This window comes from Echinops telfairi, unplaced genomic scaffold, assembly GCF_000313985.2.
Source record: "Echinops telfairi isolate 266 unplaced genomic scaffold, ASM31398v2 ScPeMD7_9;HRSCAF=40, whole genome shotgun sequence".
NCBI lineage: Eukaryota > Metazoa > Chordata > Mammalia > Afrosoricida > Tenrecidae > Echinops > Echinops telfairi.
The window spans coordinates 23,334,195-23,350,082 of NW_022103906.1; the positions used below are offsets into that span (position 1 = coordinate 23,334,195).

Consider the following 15,888-nt stretch of genomic DNA (forward strand, 5'->3'; position numbering starts at 1 on the left):
GCCGCTGCCGCTGAGGTCTGCCCGACTCTGGGGAGAGCCCGCCCGGGGCTCCGGGCCCTGCCTCCGCCCATGTGATCCCGGGGCCGCCCCTGCCGCCGCCCCTGGCCCGGGAAGCCGCCTCCTCCGCGCAGCCCGGCCAGAGCGCAGCCACCTGGGTCGCGCCCCGCAGGGAGTGCTCTCTGGAGCCCTCTGTAGGCTGCGGCCGCCCGGCCAGAGGTGCCCCACCTTCCCCACTACCCTCTCTGGGTGTAGGGGGCCCCATGACGGGCCCACATCCCACCACGCAGACCCCGGAGCCTGCTGTCCCCTAAAGTTCTCCGGGGCAGGCAGAGTGCCACACCCACAAAGGGCCCCCCGCGGTCACCCCAGCCAGGTCCGTGCCCCAGAAGGCAGAGGCTGGCGCTGGTGGGCCCCCTGAGCCCTCCACCCACTCCAAGCTCAGAGGCAGCCTGGACACCCACAAGTCCCAAACCCGGGGGCCCCTCTCCGCCCCCCTAACTTGGGTCCTGAACTGCCAAGCTCCCTGGCAGGGAGCTGCCCTGGGCTGGGCTGTAGGACCAGCGGTTGCCCTGCAGGACCAGTGGCTGCCCAGGCTGCCCCAGCTGGAGATTCACCTCTGGCAGCCCCACCAAGCCCTCTCGAAGGATCCAGGAGAAGGGCAGAGACACCAGGCTGGGTGACCACACCCTCCTGTGGCAGCCACCCTCCTCTCCCCATTCTGGGCTGATGCTTTGCTCACAGGTGACTGCCCGCACCCCTGCCTCCTGGTGTCCCTGCAACACTGCCCACCACCTGGAAGCCAGGCTCTAGGGACCCAGAGAGATCTAGGGAGCCAGGGAGATAGCGTTATGTGGCAGCTCAAGTGGGGGTGGAGGGGGACACCTGGCAAATGGCTCCTGAGAGCTTGAGCTGGCATCCCTCCCCTGCCCTCAGCCTGTTGGTACATCTCCCACGGACCTGGACTGGACACTTTCTTGGCCAGGACAGTGAACCCCTGGGCACAACTGTGTGTGACCTGCCTTGGCTGACTCATCTCCTACAGGCGCTCTGGGAAGACTGCCCTCACACTGCCTCCACTTGCCCAAGCTGGCCCCATCTCTCCTCCTCGCTTTGGCTTGGCCAGCCCCTCCTACCTCCCACAGCCTGTCCTTGGTGTCAGTCAACCATTCTCACACTAATGGAGAATAACCGCCTGGGCCACTCTTTCTGGGTGCACCTGTTCCACCTCCACCCTACCTCCCAACTAGACCAGAAGCTTCCGAAGGAGCAGAAAACCTTCGGGCCTCCAGGTCACATAGAACTCACCGCAAAAGCAAGATCAGCCTCAGATTTCCTGGCTGTGCAATCTTGGGGGCGATTTCCTTAGTTCTTCAGGGGCTCCGTGTCTTGTCCCTTTGTGTGAAGAGGGATTTCCCTCCCATAAAGCTGGTGCCACCCTGGGGGTTTCCTCTGCAGGCAGGGATTTTGTTGGGCTCATGGCTCCATCCCTAGAGCTTAGAACAGTGCCAGGCACACCGTGGGAATGCACTGCATACTTGTGGGATGCCTGTGATTTGAATCATGAGAAGGAGAGATTTCCTTCTTCCCTCTCCTCTCCCTCAGACGCTGTTTTAGACTTTGCCTTAGACAGGCTCAGGGAACACCATGTCTGTCAGGTTTGCTGTTGGGCAGATGGTGCACTCCTGAAACCCACCCTGTGTTAGTCTGGGTACTTTAGAGAAACAAATCCACAGAAACTCATGTATAAGGGAAAGTTTCATATAAAAGGTAAGTGCACATCAAGAAAACATCCCGACCCAGTGCTGCCCAAGCCCACAAGTCCAACATTAGCCCGTATGTCCGACACCAATCCACAAAGTCCTCCTCCATCTCACAAAACACACACTATGACGCCAACTGCAGGAGGAAAGCCGAGTCAGGGAATGTGTAAGCAGCTCAGCGCTGACATAGGTCTCCACACAGCTGCTCCAGCACCCAGGGCTGCATCGGGGTAGGTCCACGCGGCTTCTCCTCTGGGATGTCTTGCAGGGAGTGAGCTTTGTCAGTTGAAGCATGGAACTGGTTAAGGCAGCTGCACCTTGGTCTGATCATCACAAAGCAAAAGACCGGAGAACTAGAAAGGTGAGGCTCACTGAGCCATTTATCCCTCCGCCCTTCAATTAACCCCACGTGTGTTTATCTATCAGCCAGGTTGGCACAATAAACTAGCTCACACCCCAAAGACAGAGCACCATCCTAGGCCTGCTCCAAGCAGTGCTGTGGGCCTGGGCTAGACACTGACTGTTTCTGTAGTGGCTGGCTCAGCCTTTCCCAGAGGCCAAAGGGCTCTTTGCCTTGCTGGTTCCTTGGGCAGAGGAGTCAGGAAGCCAGGTGCCCATGACTCCTTTCCATCTCTCAAGCCTCTGATCCTCCCTCCCCATGCCCTCATGCCAGGTCAAGTCACACACATGATCATCTTAGAGGCAGGGCGTGGTGGCACTCGGAGTAGGGTTTGTAGCAGTGGGGGTTGCAGGGCCCCATCAAAGAGAGAGTGTGCATTTGCGTTTTGCCCCAGGAAAAGGGATTCTCAACCTTGGATCATAGGCTCCCACACTTCTTTGGCATCCTGCCCCATTTTCAGAAGGAAAAAAATTCCGAGCACCCCCCGGCAATGAAAACCATTTGTACTCTAGCCCATCATCCAGGATAAAGTGTAGGTATCTGCTTTTGCAGACCCTTGGGAAAGTTCCAGCACTCCCTGAGGAACACTGTCTTTTATCTTTGAAGTGAGCTGACAGGGGATGGTAGCCGGCTCCTCAGGGTCCTGAGGCAGGGTTCTTTCCATCTGGGAAGGGTTGGACCTGCTGAGAGAGAGCCAGCCTACACTGAGGCCTACGGTAGGTAGACAGGATGAAGGACAGCCCTGCACACAGGCCTTGCTCACCAAGCTACGGTGTAACCACTCCACAGGGCTCCCTGGCCACACCCAGACTCAGGGGGCCTGCCAAGGCCAGGACACTGCCCTGTCTTCCCGGGCCCCACCCACCTGTCCAGGGTGGACCTGGCTGGTGTGGACCCACCCCAGGCACCACCATTCTTTCCACCCACCTGGGGTGGGGGGCACCTTCAGTGACAGGCTGGGAAGACAAGGTTTTCAGGAAGAACTATAAGAACCTCACCCTGAACTTGCCCAGCATAATCCCTGACCTCAAACCCTTCCTTCTCCAGGGCCCTCCTCACAAGGATGGCAGGGACACATGGTAGGTGTCAGATCCCGATTTCACCATTTAATAAGTATGAGCTCCACACCTCTCAATCACTCAGAGAGCCCACTGGTAGGACAGAGCAGAACTGTTCCATAGGGTATCGGAGGCTGGAAATCTTTAGGACTAGCCAGCCTCCTCGTCCTCTCAAGAAGCGACTGGTGGGTTTGAACTGCCAACCTTACAGTTAGCAGCCCAATGCTACTAAACCTACTGTACCAGCAGAGCTCCCTATGTATCAGACCTAGACAGCCTCATTTCTCAGTACCTGGATTCCTCCTTCAGCAAAAGGCGATCAGAGAACCTGCCCACCACGCTCGCACTACTAGACAACACAGACAACCTTCCGCCGACTTGACTCACAGCAACAGCAGCTGAGGACTGGCAGTGCAGCCAGGGCCTGACTGTGACCACCCCCAGTCCAAACCCCCTCACAGGAACTACCAAGCCCAGGAACACAGAAAACCCTGGGCAAGAAGAGTCGCCTTGGCTAGCCCTGACCTACCACTCCCAGCTTCCCACAATCGATTGCTCAAAAGCTCAAGCCCAAAGTAGAAACAAAACAAAACAAAAAATCCAACAGCCAGCACACAAGAGCGCTTCGGTGAGGAAATACAACACACAGCAGGAAAACATTAGAGCTCAACAGTTACAAGCCCTCGGCAGCTCCAGCTTCAAAATCGCCTGCAAACAAGGCCACATGGAGCTGTGGCTCTGGTTCCTCCCCAGTGGGGCCTGGCCTCGGTCCGGAGACGCGCTTGCTCAGCACAGCTTGTTGGGCCTTGGGGCTGCCTGATCCTGCTGGGGCCTGAGTGGGGGAACCTTCACATAATAATGGTGCTTTCTCCCTCTCCCAGCTCCCCAGACCCCACACCTGTGCCCGGTTTGCCAGCAGTCCACTGTGGGAAGAAGGTCCCCAACTCCAGGCTGCAGAGGCCTGTCCGGCTCCAAAGGAAAGGAAGGGACTCAGAGGCATGAACCTGGCCTCGGGTTTATTTATTTACAAGCTCCTGAGGGAGCTTGGGGCTGGGGCTGGGGCTGGGACTGGTGGGTGGGGGGAAGAGGGATAGGGGTTGGGAAACAGGAGGGGTCCACAGCACAGCAGGTTGGGGTGCAGACACAAGAATCAGATCGCAGGCCAGGAAGAGGGATCCTCAGGTAGGGCCTACAGGCTGCTGCAGTCCATTGGTCAGTCTGTCCACCCCATGCCTCACCTGGTTCGCAGGAAGGAGGCAGGCAAAGGGGCAGCCAGCCGGGAACTGGAGTGAACTCCCTCCAGGAAGGCGGCCTTGGGGGCGGACCGTTTGGTCTCTATTAGGTTAGGAAGCTGGTCCTGGTTAGAGGAACCCCATGGGGGTGAAGCTGGGAACCAGTCCCTGTTAGAGGAAACTCCATGGCGAGTGGGGGTTGGTGCAGGAGGGCTGGGAGAGGGGGGTCTGGTCTCAATAAGGCCTGGAAAAAGTCTCCACTTCAAAGCAGACCTCTGTATTTAGGAAGCTGGCAGGCAGGCGGGTGGGCAGGGGGGAGATGAAAGGGCCCTCAGAGGAATGCCTGTGAGCTGGGGTGGGGGCCAGTCCAGGAGGCTCCGAGGGAGCTCTGAGGGGAAAGCTTCTGGGGTTGTCTGCAGCTGCCCAGGGCGGGGAGGATGTAGGGGAGGTCCTCTCTCCCTCCCCTAAGTGCTACTGCTTCCAGGCCCAGCTTGCTGGGCCCCCAGTTGCCATGAAGACCATTCACACCGGGGCTACGTAATTTCCAGGGAATGTCCCAAATTTCTGGGTCCTCCGGGAGACACCTGAAACAGGAAAGACACAAAGTGCATTTCTCCTCCTCTTAAAAAAAGAAGAAAAAAGGAATCAGAGGGTCAAGGTCCTGTGGTCCCCTGCTGAGCCTGTGGGAAACTGCAGGTAGAACGCCTTTCCCACAGAGGAGCAGCAGGGCGGGTGCTGTCCTTATTCCTGCCCTCTAGTGGCAGAAGCTAAGCTGGGCAGAGCTCCACTTCCTGAACTCAAAATTCCCTTTAATCAAAAAGCCATCTCAGCAAGCAACAGATGAGCACAAGTTTGCACACAGCTCTGACTAACTCCATCCTTCCTGGGGAAGAAGCAGCGAGACAAGCTTTTAAATCTAGACCTGACCAGGGCCCCGCTGGGCCTCACTGTCTGCTAAAGCATGCTCATCTTACAGATCCGCCTTGTGAAGAATCAGGGAGATGGCAGTCTCGGGATTAAAATCCAGGCCTCAGCCTCCTGCTGGGTCCAGCCTCCAAAATCCCTGAGCATGGAGTGGAAAGAGGACATGCTAGGGGGTCACGGGATGTGAAATGAACTAAAAGTCCTAACTGGGAGCCTTGGCAGTGTCGTGGTTACAAGGTCAACAGTTTGAAACCACCAGCTAGCTGTTCCAAGGGGGCAAGACGGGGCTTTCAACTCCAGTAAAGAGTTACAGCCTTGGAAGCTCACAGGGGCGGGTTCTGCCCTGCCCTTGAGGGCGGCTCTGAGTGGCCATCATCCACTCGATGGCAGTGGGTTGGGTTGGTTTTGTGGGGGGAGGTGGAGGGAGTATATTGATGTTCCTTAGCTTTTCACATCAGGGCCCTGTAATGCAGTTGTTATGCATGAGGCTGCCAACTGCAAGGTCACTGGTTTGAAATTGCCATCAAGAGGAGGCTTTTCTCAGAGACTCAGTGGCAATGAGCGAGAAGCTCTCTCCTGCGGGAGGCTGGTGTGATGGTTTAACCTTTGCCCTACCCAACCCCCAACCAAGTATCAGTTATAAATCCGAACCCTGAGGCCTGTGGAGGTTATAACTCCCTTAGGGAATAGGGTTTTCTTTGTTAACAAGCACCACCACCACCCCTGCCAGTGTATCCTGTGTCTCAAACCAATGGCTTCGGAGATATCAAAGGGCAGGTTAGGCCCAGAAGTGGGGAAGCCAGATGCCAAGCCACCTGAGGGCCACCCAGGAACAGAGACCCCGAAGCTCGAAGGAGAAAAGAGCCACGACCTTTCCCCGGAGCCAGCGGGAGAAAGCCTTCCCTGACTTCAGACTTCTGGCCTCCTGCATTTTGAGAGGCAATGTGTTTCCGTTCATGAAATCTCCATGTGTGGTGCTTCTGTTCTCGCTGCTCTCACGAAGTAAGGCAGCTGCTGTGTGGCGTGGCTATGAAAGACCATGTTCACTCCGGGCCTTGGGGATGTGGTGCCCCTCTTTCCCACCCTGCCTCTCCAGATCTTCTCCTTGCCTCTGCAAGGTCCAGTTGCTCCACCTTTTCCAGGGATTCCCTCCCTGACCAGCCCACACTGATGGGACCCTGAACTGTCCAACATGACAGCCACCAGCCACAGGTGGCTACTGGGCACTTGGAATGTGCTAGTGAGGCCGAGAAACTGAACATGACGTTTTCATTCACTTAAATATGGGCAGCTGCACATCACTTATACCACAACGTGCTTTGCTACTTGTGGAAAATGCAAAAGCAGAGGTATAGACAGAACCAATGGAGTGCAGGCTAATCCCAGTGCCGCCCAGAGGTCAGGGCTATGAACAACAGGTCAGTGCTTAGGGAACCCCACCCAGCCTGTGTGTGGAAGCTGGGTCACAGGTGTGGTGGTTTGGGGATCTCTAGCAGGAAGGGGTGATGGCTTAGTTGAGAGTCTGTACTGTGGCAAACCCGCCCAGGAGCTTTGGCTGCTCAGATCCTTGGGGTCCACTAAGGTCTGGCCAGGTAAGGGGATACGGAGCCTGTGAAACCCAGTAGGTGGGCCCCTTGCACTGTGCCAAAGTCCTTTGCCTGCACTGCACCTGGGCCAACTCCTCTCCTAGGACCGGAGAGGGGCATGGGGAGGAAGGGGACGCACAGGTGCAGACCTGGGCCCATGCAGCAGGAGCTGAGTGGGAACAGCAGACAGGACCCCTCCCTTCCCCACAGACTGCTCTGAGCAGGCAGAGGCTTGTGGTGAGCAGGGCAGGCTGGGGGTCAGAAATCCTGATCCAAGTCCCCAGTGACCCCAGCAGTAATGCTGAAGGGTGCCTGCCCCACCCAGGCCTCGGCCCTCTTCAGGGCAGAGGTCCACAGGGATGGCTTGGGGAAGCCTTCACAGCCAGGCCTTTCCAGTAGCCAGGCCAGAAGCTGGGGGGTGGGGGCTAGGCCATGAGTCTTTGTTGAACCACACAGGTGGGTGGCAGCAGCTGCCGGAGGCCACCAAACTCCCCAGGGACCCTGAAGTCCGTCTCCCAGCCTGCTCCCCGCCTCCGCCCCAGGCGTACGCACCCACGAACCAGCCATCATCACACTGCTGCATGACGTCCACCCGGTCCCCCTTCTGGAGCTCCAGCTCGTCTTCATTCTGGGGCCGGTAGTGGTACATAGCCCGGTACCTGAGGGAGACATTGTCATGGCAACCTCCCCCAGACCAGCCCCAGAGACTCGCAACTCAAGTGCTGGTGCTCTGAGTCCCCTCTGAACCTTCAGGGCCCCTCTGTATCCCGGAGAATGGCCACACTGCAGGCCGGACTTCTGCAGGCCCGCTCCCTGTCCTCCTCTGCACCCTCAAGTCTGTTCCACTGATTCTCAGCCTAGGTCTACGCAGGCGCTGACCTCAGGACTGGGAGCCAGTGAAGAGGCCAAACAGGGTCCGGGCGGGGTGGAAGGCTGGAGTGAGGCTGGTAGGGCCAGGGCGGGCCAGGAACACCACAGGTCAGTACTCCCACCTGTCCCTAAATCACCCGTACACTGCACAAGGACAAACTCTGTGTAGTGGGAGTTTACCTAGTACACTCAGGAGTGAGTGTTTGTGTTTGGGGGCAGTATGTTGCTTGCCAGGCACCCCCACCCCATGTGCCCTCAGATGGTACTCACGGCGTCCAGTGTATTTGAGTGGCACTGAAGGGGATGTCCCCTAGGTCCAAGGGATGGCTGGCACTTTTCGGGTGGGGCAGAGCTGATGTGGGGGTGCTGAGACTCTGGGTTCACAGAAGGAGAAGCATCAGAGGAGGAGGAGGGCAGAACTGTCCCCAGCAGCCCCGCAGGAAGCATTTCTTATATACGACCTTGTCTAATCCTTATAAATGCTGGGGACAGGGAGGGTCAGGTTTGGCTAGTTCACACCACTGGGACATCGAGGCACAGGCAGTTAGGTGACCGGCTCGCTAAAAGTCAGCCTGGCTGTCCCTGGTTCTGGGGACCTACAGAGTGCCAGATCCCCCAGGCCCGATGGCCTCGGCGTGTGTGTGTGTGTGTGTGTGTGTGTGTGTGTGTGTGTGTAAGAGGCTAGCTGAGGGAGTGACAGTGTGAGCAAAAGGCCTGGGGGCTGGCGGGACTTCAGCTCTAATCTCCAGTGCATAGGGAAGACCCTGGGGGTCCCAGAGCCCAGAGCAGCAGGCCCTGACTCCAGGCACCAGCAGTTCAAGCAGGACAGGGTGGTACCTACAGGACCTCATGGTCTGGGCTGGCCCCGACCCTCCCTGAGCTGGAGCTCAGGGGCCAGAACCAGCACCGGTGTCAGGTCCTCTTTAATTGCTCTACCCTGTGTCTCTGGAGTTGACCGGCCAGAGGGGGCCAGGAAGGGGGCTGTTTCACTAGAGGAGGGATTCAGAGCCCCACATGGAGGCAGACGACCTTACCTGGGCCTGAGATCTTGGCTCCTGGGTGAAAGAGAAGCCAGTGCGGTGGGGGGAGGCCGGGCCCCCCCAGTCAGAGGGATTGGCTGGTCTGCGCGGGGTGGAGGGGGAGCTGGGGTTCCGGGCCAGGCGGGCAGTGGTGGTCAGGCGGGGGGACCCAGGCAGCTGGGGGCTGTCGTCGCAGATGCGGACGCGGGGCTCTCGGCTCACATGGATGTAGCTGGCTGGGAAGATGCCCTGGCGGCCCGTGCCCGAGATGCGTCCTTCATACCAGTTCTCATTCACCTTGCGGATCAAGCAGATTCGCTCCCCCTGAAAATGGTGGAGAGGAAGGAGTTACTACCGGCTGCAGAGCTTCCCGGTCATCAAGCACCCTGACAGTACCTGACCTGGGTTGTCTCCCATAAGTCCAACACCTGCAGGGATGAGGGTGTCCATGGTCACAAATGAGTGAGGAAGTGAGGAAGTCAGGAGGCAAGCCCAGGCTGCCCTGGGCTCTTCCCATAACACACTGGGTTTTGGCCAAGTCCTGCCTCTCCTGGGCAGCCACCTGCATGCACCCCCCTCCCCTGAGCTCTAGCACAGGGGTGCCTGCCACTGAACAGCTCCACTCTAGTCCCAGTTCCGCTGTGTGACCTTGGGCCAATTTCTTTTCTTCTCTGCACCTGGATTCCACTCCCCCGCCCCTCCACACACACACACCTTAAGAACCTACTGCTGTGGTACTATTGCTGGCTGCTCTGAAAGGGATCACCTGGATAAAGTGGGAGGACAATGTGGTACAAAACTCAAAATCGGAAAAGAGACCGACTTACTGGTCCGATACAGCCTGGGGGAGCCCCCGAGACAATGTCCCCTGGCTCAAGTTTCAGCCAGTCAATGGACAGGTCTGTAAGGTGCAATGACAACACTGTGAAGGCCCAGAGTCCTCAGAAACAGCACCCTTTTGATATGACAAACGCAGCATTTCCTAGGGACAAGGAGGACTAGAACGAGGACCCCCAGGGAGGGGGCCGAGAGACGCTACATTGTGGAGACTGTAGCCAACGGCATGAAACTAGAGATGTGCAACTGTGGAACTGACAGTGGGATCCTCCACCCAGCTCACAGTCCAACATTAAAACCAACCAACCGGCCCCATGCCATTCAAGTGACTCTGGGTCCTGATAACACCACTTGTTTCAGAGAACGGCTCTCCTTTGGGTTTTTGACATAGTGGGTAACGTGTTGAGTTCCTAACGCAAAGGTCAGCTGTTCAAAGCCACCAGCAACTCCAAGTGTGGGGAGAGATGAAGGCTTTCTACTCCTGTAACGAATTACAGTGTCGGAAACCTACAGGAGCCGTTCTCCCCTGACCTGTAGGATCACTGTGAATCGGGCATCGACTCGATGGCACGGAGCCTTTGCTGCTGTCTTTAATTTTAGAGAAGTCAGTTGCCAGACCTTTCTTCCACTGTGCCGTCGGATAGATTCAAGCCACCAACCTCCAGGCACAAACCATTTGTGGCCCCAGGCGCCCCTTTCCATGTAAAGACGGACTACCAATATTAGTGCTGCAAGGAGCAAACAGGATCACAAGTGGGCACATCAGAAGCACCGGACAGGGGTCAGCCCTTGCTGCCCTGGCAGTGTCCTGCCCCTGCCCCACACGCAAGAGGGCCCTGCCACCGGCGATGGCACTTCCTGGGTCCTTCAGCCCACATGCCACATCAGTGGCAGAATCTTCACTACCTCAACTGGGCTGTCCTGCCTCCACCAATCCCTGCCGCCCCAACCCTCTCTCCCTGAGGTCAACACGACTCTCCCAGGTAGCACTCGGGAGGGACGTTCAGGACCTCAGCCTCAAACAAAAGGAGACTGGCTGCCTGTTTTCTAAGACACTGTCCACACGTTTTAAAGCACACTCCATAACTATATACATATATATATATACACACGCACACACACATTTTTAAAGTAACCCTGTGCATATTTATATATACACACACACACACATTTTTAAAGTAACCCTGTGCATATTTCTAAGGTGGTTTAGCAGGTTACATGTTGGGCTGCTACCACAAGGTCGACAGTTTGGAACCACCAGCCGCTCTGCGGGAGAAAGATGCTCTTTTCTACTCCCGTAAAGATTGACAGACTCAGAAACCCTCAAGGGCAGTGCTGCTTGGTCCTATAGGCCGCTATGAGGCGAGTTGGAATCAACGCAACGGCCGTGAGTTTGACAGCCCTCGGCGTGTACACCGATTGGCAAGGGCAGCCCTCTAGCATACCTGGTCTGTCCTTTCCTAGAGCCTCACCACTACCGACCCACAGCTGGAAAACACCACTCTGCAGATCTCTGAAAACCTTTCCAAAGGAGCTAAGTGAAGGGAAAATATTTGAAGAGATGGGGGAAAATATGAAAACGACAGTACACTGGACTCTTCCATAAACGCCTTTAAGGCACACATTTCCCTGTATCCTCCCTCCTCCGCCTGGTCCCACCACTTCCTCCTGGCGCAGCCCACCTTGCGGAAGGACAGCTCCACATCCAGGTCCCCCTTAAAGTTGTACTGTGCCTGGCCTTCTCCATATTCCAGCACCTGAAAGGTTGGCTGCTTGATGGGCTTGGGGATCTCATCTGGGGGCAACACCTGGAGGAAGAAAGGGCAGAAGTCAGGCAGCCCCTCGACCTGAGCAACAGCTAGGGGGAAGCCTGGGGGTCCTGGGAGGAGGAGGAGGAGGAGGTCACAAAAACGGAGAATCTGAGCAGAGGAGAGGAGAAGAGAGGAGGTGGCAGGTGCAAGAGCTGAAGGGCAGCGACACCAGAAACACACAAACCCTGGAGGTGGCCAGGGTGTGCACAGCTGAGGGGGGATGCCCAGAGAAAGCATTTCCAGCAGATGCATGTGGGCAGGGAGGAGCTCAGGTGGCATGGTGGTTGCACATTGGGCTGATAACCGCTAAGTCAGCAGTTCGAAACCACTAGCAGCTCTGGGGGAAGAAAACAAGGCTTTCAAATCCTGTAAACAGTTACAGTTTCAGAAACTCACGGGGCCATTCTGTTCTGCCCTTTAGGGCCTCTATGAGTTGGCATCCAACTTGATGGCAGAGAGGTTTTGGACAGGGCACCAATGGAGTGGGGAATAGCCAGGGCAGATTGGAAAGTGGAAGCAAGAGTTCAGCTAGAGAGTTTAAGTTGGTGCACAACAGACAATGAGGAGTAGAGTTCAGCTAGAGAGTTTAAGTTGGTGCACAACAGACAATGAGGAGTCCCAAGTAGCATCTGGTAACCTGTTCTAAAGCGAAGAAGTTAACATTTGATCGCTGCCGAAAACCAACCTCTTCCCCCGCCCCTACTCCCCCAGGTGCCCAGCACACTCATGAGTCCTCCACTCACTCACTCACAAGAATCCGGAGTCAGTAGATATGGCATACTAAGATGTCAATAACCGGTAAAGTAGAGTGCTAGCTATCTATACCTTGTGGAATTTCAAGATCAAAGAGATGGTTCAGAGGTTGGGGGAGGCCTACTGCTATTATCTTTCAAATCATAAACCCGCGACTCAACCCACAGGCCTAAGAGCAAGTCACAAAAATTAGAGAACATTGTGAATGGAATGAAAATGCAGCGTATCAAAATTTGGGATACAGCTAAAAGCAGGACACAGAGGAAATCTTAGTTTATGAAATGTTTATGTTAAGATAAAAGTGAAAGTTTCAAATTAATAATCTAAAAACCTTAAGGAACTAGGATAAGAAAAGCCAATTAAGTCTAAAGCAAGCAGCAAGAAGAAAATAACAAAGAACATAAATCAATGAAATTAAAAACAATAGCACATGGAAGAAGCACACCAGCCTGTATGATCACGAGGTGCCGAAGGGATCAGTTATCACGCATCAAAGAAGAAAAAATCATATCATTGTGTGCTCACCTCCCTGATACAATCACTGAAGACAAATGGGTGCATAAGCAAATGTGGCGAAGAAAGCTGATGGTGCCCGGCTATCAAAAGATAGAGCATCTGGGGTCTTAAAGGCTTGAAGGTAAACAAGCGGCCATCTAGCTCAGAAGCAACAAAGCCCACATGGAAGAAGCACACAGGCCTGGTGTCGAAGGGATAAGTATCAGTCATCAAAGAACAAAAAATCAAATTATGAATGAGGGGGAGTACAGAGTGGGGACCCAAAGCCCATCAGTAGACAACTGGACATCCTCTTACGGAAGGGTCTCAGGAAGGAGACAAGTCAGTCAGGGTGCAGTGTAGCAACGATGAAACATAACTTTCCTCTAGTTCCTAAATGCTTCCCCCAGACCCTTACTATCATGATCCCAATTCTGCCTTACAAATCCGGCTAAACCAGAGGATGTGCATTAGTACAGATAGGAACTGGAAACACAGGGAATCCAGGACAGATGAACCCCTCAGGACCAGTGGTGAGAGTGGCGATACTGGGACGGTGGAGGGAGGGTGGGGTAGAAAGGGGGAACCGATTACAGGGATCTACATATAACCTCCTCCCTGGGGGATGGACAAAAGTAAAGTGGGTGAAGGGAGACATCAGAGAGTGTAAGATATGACAAAATAATAATATTTATAAATTATCAAGGGTTCATGAAGGAAGAGGGAGTGGGGAGGGAGGGGGGAAAATGAGGAGTTGATGCCAAGGGTTTAAGTGGAGAGCAAATGTTTTGAGAATGATGAGGGCAATGAATGTACAAATGTGCTTGACACAATTGATGTATGTATGTGATAAGAGTTGTATAAGCCCCCAATAAAATTATTTTTTAAAAAAGAAATTAAAAATAGGGAAAGTCAATGAAATCAAAACCCGGTTCTTTGGGGGCAGGGAGTACAAGTAAAATCACTAAGTTATTGGTAAGACTTACCAATATTACAAATGAAAGTTAGAATCTTAGTATACTTTATCAACATTTAAAAGAATACTGAAGGAATATTACTAAATAAATTTACAAACTTGAAATTCCTTGAAAGACACATATTGCCAAAAAAAAGCCTAAACAGGCCCCCAGGCCTGGGACCCGGTTTTGGGAGGAGAATGACCTGAATTCAGACTTCCGGATCTACTTTATAACTTGTCTCTGAACATAAGACCTCATGTACACAGTGGGAACGCTACCTAACCAATCCCCAGGTTAGTGGGAGGAACATAGGAGGTGACCCCACAGGATTTTGCAGGTTGATGTAGGTGACTTGTCCCTACCTGATACAAACACCCAGCAGCACGTTGGAAGAAAGGTCCAGGATCTACTTGTGAGAAATGAGCCCCAAGAACCTGCTGGAGTACCGTTGGATCCGGACACACCTGGGGCTGACCTAAGTCTAGCTGACCCCATAGCAACTGGCTGTGTGATTTGTGAAGTGTCCAGCAATCGACACTCTGGCACTGCAGTGACAATTATTCTGGGGTGGGGGGTGGGGCAGCTCCTGGGAGATGGATCTGAGTGCTGGAAGTGGGGGCCACCGACTGTGGGTCAGGTGGTCTGTGGCCCGAAGGCTGGCTGAAGGCCACCTTTAGCCTCCTTCTCCCCACATTTTCAGCAGGCAAAGCTCCGGGCCAGGCCTGCTGGGGTCAGGGGCATGAAGGAGATGCGGTGTCTGCTCCGTGCGTGCACAGTTCTACATCTCAGGACATGGTGAGAAGTGAGGTGTGGGTCAACTCCAGCAAGGGGCCCAGGATAAAGGGGTTTGTAGTACTCTAAGCCTCTTATAACCATTCGCCCTCCCCCTCTGCCCCTCCCCTGCCCTGCTCACCTCGACATAGTTAGCAGGGAAAATGCCCACTCGGCCATGGTGTTCCCCCTCCAGCCAGTTCTTGTCCACCTCCTTGTGGATATAGACAATGTCACCTTTCTGTAGTGTTAGCTCCCTGCAAACCAGAGCAAGACAGCAGGGTCAAGAGGTCTCCAGATCCCCCTTCCCTTCAGACCCCATCTGGGACACCCCGGAGCCCCTCCACTGCCCTGAGGACTTCCACGTAGCCCTGGCCCCCACTGTGCAGGGCTCTGAGCCTGTGGAGACTCCCAGGCCTAGGTGGAAGAGGTAAGGTGAGAGGGGGCACTTACTTGGGGGACTGGGCCTGGAAGTCAAACTTGAGTCGGGCAGCTTTCATCTGGCCAGGGGGAGAGGATGGGATGGGGGTGGGGGTTACCTCCTCAGACAGAGGGCAAGGCAGGAGCAGCCATCGCTGAGGGCCCTCCCCAAGCCCCTCCCTTACCTTCTTCTCCTCCTTCCTGACTGGGCTTCCCCCTGGCTCAGAGGCACTAGAGTCTGTGGAAAAGCAGGAACTCAGCTAGAGAAAGCCACTTCTGAGGGGGGTGGGGGAGACTGGGCTGGGATCTGCCCCCTACTCACTCACTCACTCACTCACTCACTCACTCACTCACTCACTCACTCACTCACTCACTCATTATAGACACCAGGAAAGGCAGGGGCTCTGTGACCCCCACCTCCACCTCTGGGGGATGGGGGCAGCAGAAGAGACAGCAGGTGGGCACCTGGGTGAGACAGAGAAGGCTGTCCTTACCTCTAGTAGGAGATGGGTAGGCAAAGTCTCTCCGGCCCAGGAAAGGGCTGCCGCCATCTGCCATTCTGTGGGGGCTCAGGGATCGGGAGGGGCCCGGGTACAGTGCATGCGGGGTGGAGCTGGAGCTCCAGGCGGAGGCCGGGCTGCGAGGATAGGGTGGCCGAGTGAGCGAGCCACCTGTTGACAGCGTCCTACCTGACGCCGCTCGCCTCCAGACTTCCCGGCCTCCCCCAGGGTCCCCTCATCCCCGCTGCGGCCACCACCGCCTCCCAAAACGGCCCCCAGGTCCCCGGCACGCAGCAAGGTGTCCTACTTCCCGAACCGCCCCGGCCAGGAAAGGGTGAGGCCACCGCGGGCAGGGAGCAGCCAGGGTGCCAAGCCGGTCAGGCAAGTGCCCCCCTGCGGACGGACAGAGGGCCGAGGGGGGCCCCTGCAGAGCGCGGCTCGGCCCCTTCCTCGGCTGGGCTGCACCCCGGCAGCGGCCACTCTGGGGCTCCCG

General features: G+C 55.6%; 1 protein-coding gene across 4 annotated transcripts in view; it reads right to left on the minus strand.

Moving 5' to 3' along the window:
• Positions 1-4,706: 4,706 nt before the first annotated feature.
• The window catches only part of SORBS3 (sorbin and SH3 domain containing 3), a 28,691-nt gene continuing 17,509 nt past the window's right edge, over positions 4,707-15,888 (minus strand). For all 4 annotated transcript variants that reach the window (XM_045286733.1, XM_045286732.1, XM_045286730.1 and 1 more), the window contains exons 13-21: positions 15,390-15,532; positions 15,081-15,133; positions 14,929-14,975; positions 14,618-14,732; positions 11,369-11,494; positions 8,865-9,173; positions 8,101-8,204; positions 7,513-7,619; positions 4,707-5,034 (exon numbers count right to left, since the gene is read on the minus strand). In XM_045286733.1, the coding sequence (XP_045142668.1) occupies positions 4,973-5,034; positions 7,513-7,619; positions 8,101-8,204; positions 8,865-9,173; positions 11,369-11,494; positions 14,618-14,732; positions 14,929-14,975; positions 15,081-15,133; positions 15,390-15,532 (1,066 nt within the window). In that variant the 3' untranslated portion in view covers positions 4,707-4,972. The remainder of the gene's footprint in view (positions 5,035-7,512; positions 7,620-8,100; positions 8,205-8,864; positions 9,174-11,368; positions 11,495-14,617; positions 14,733-14,928; positions 14,976-15,080; positions 15,134-15,389; positions 15,533-15,888) is intronic.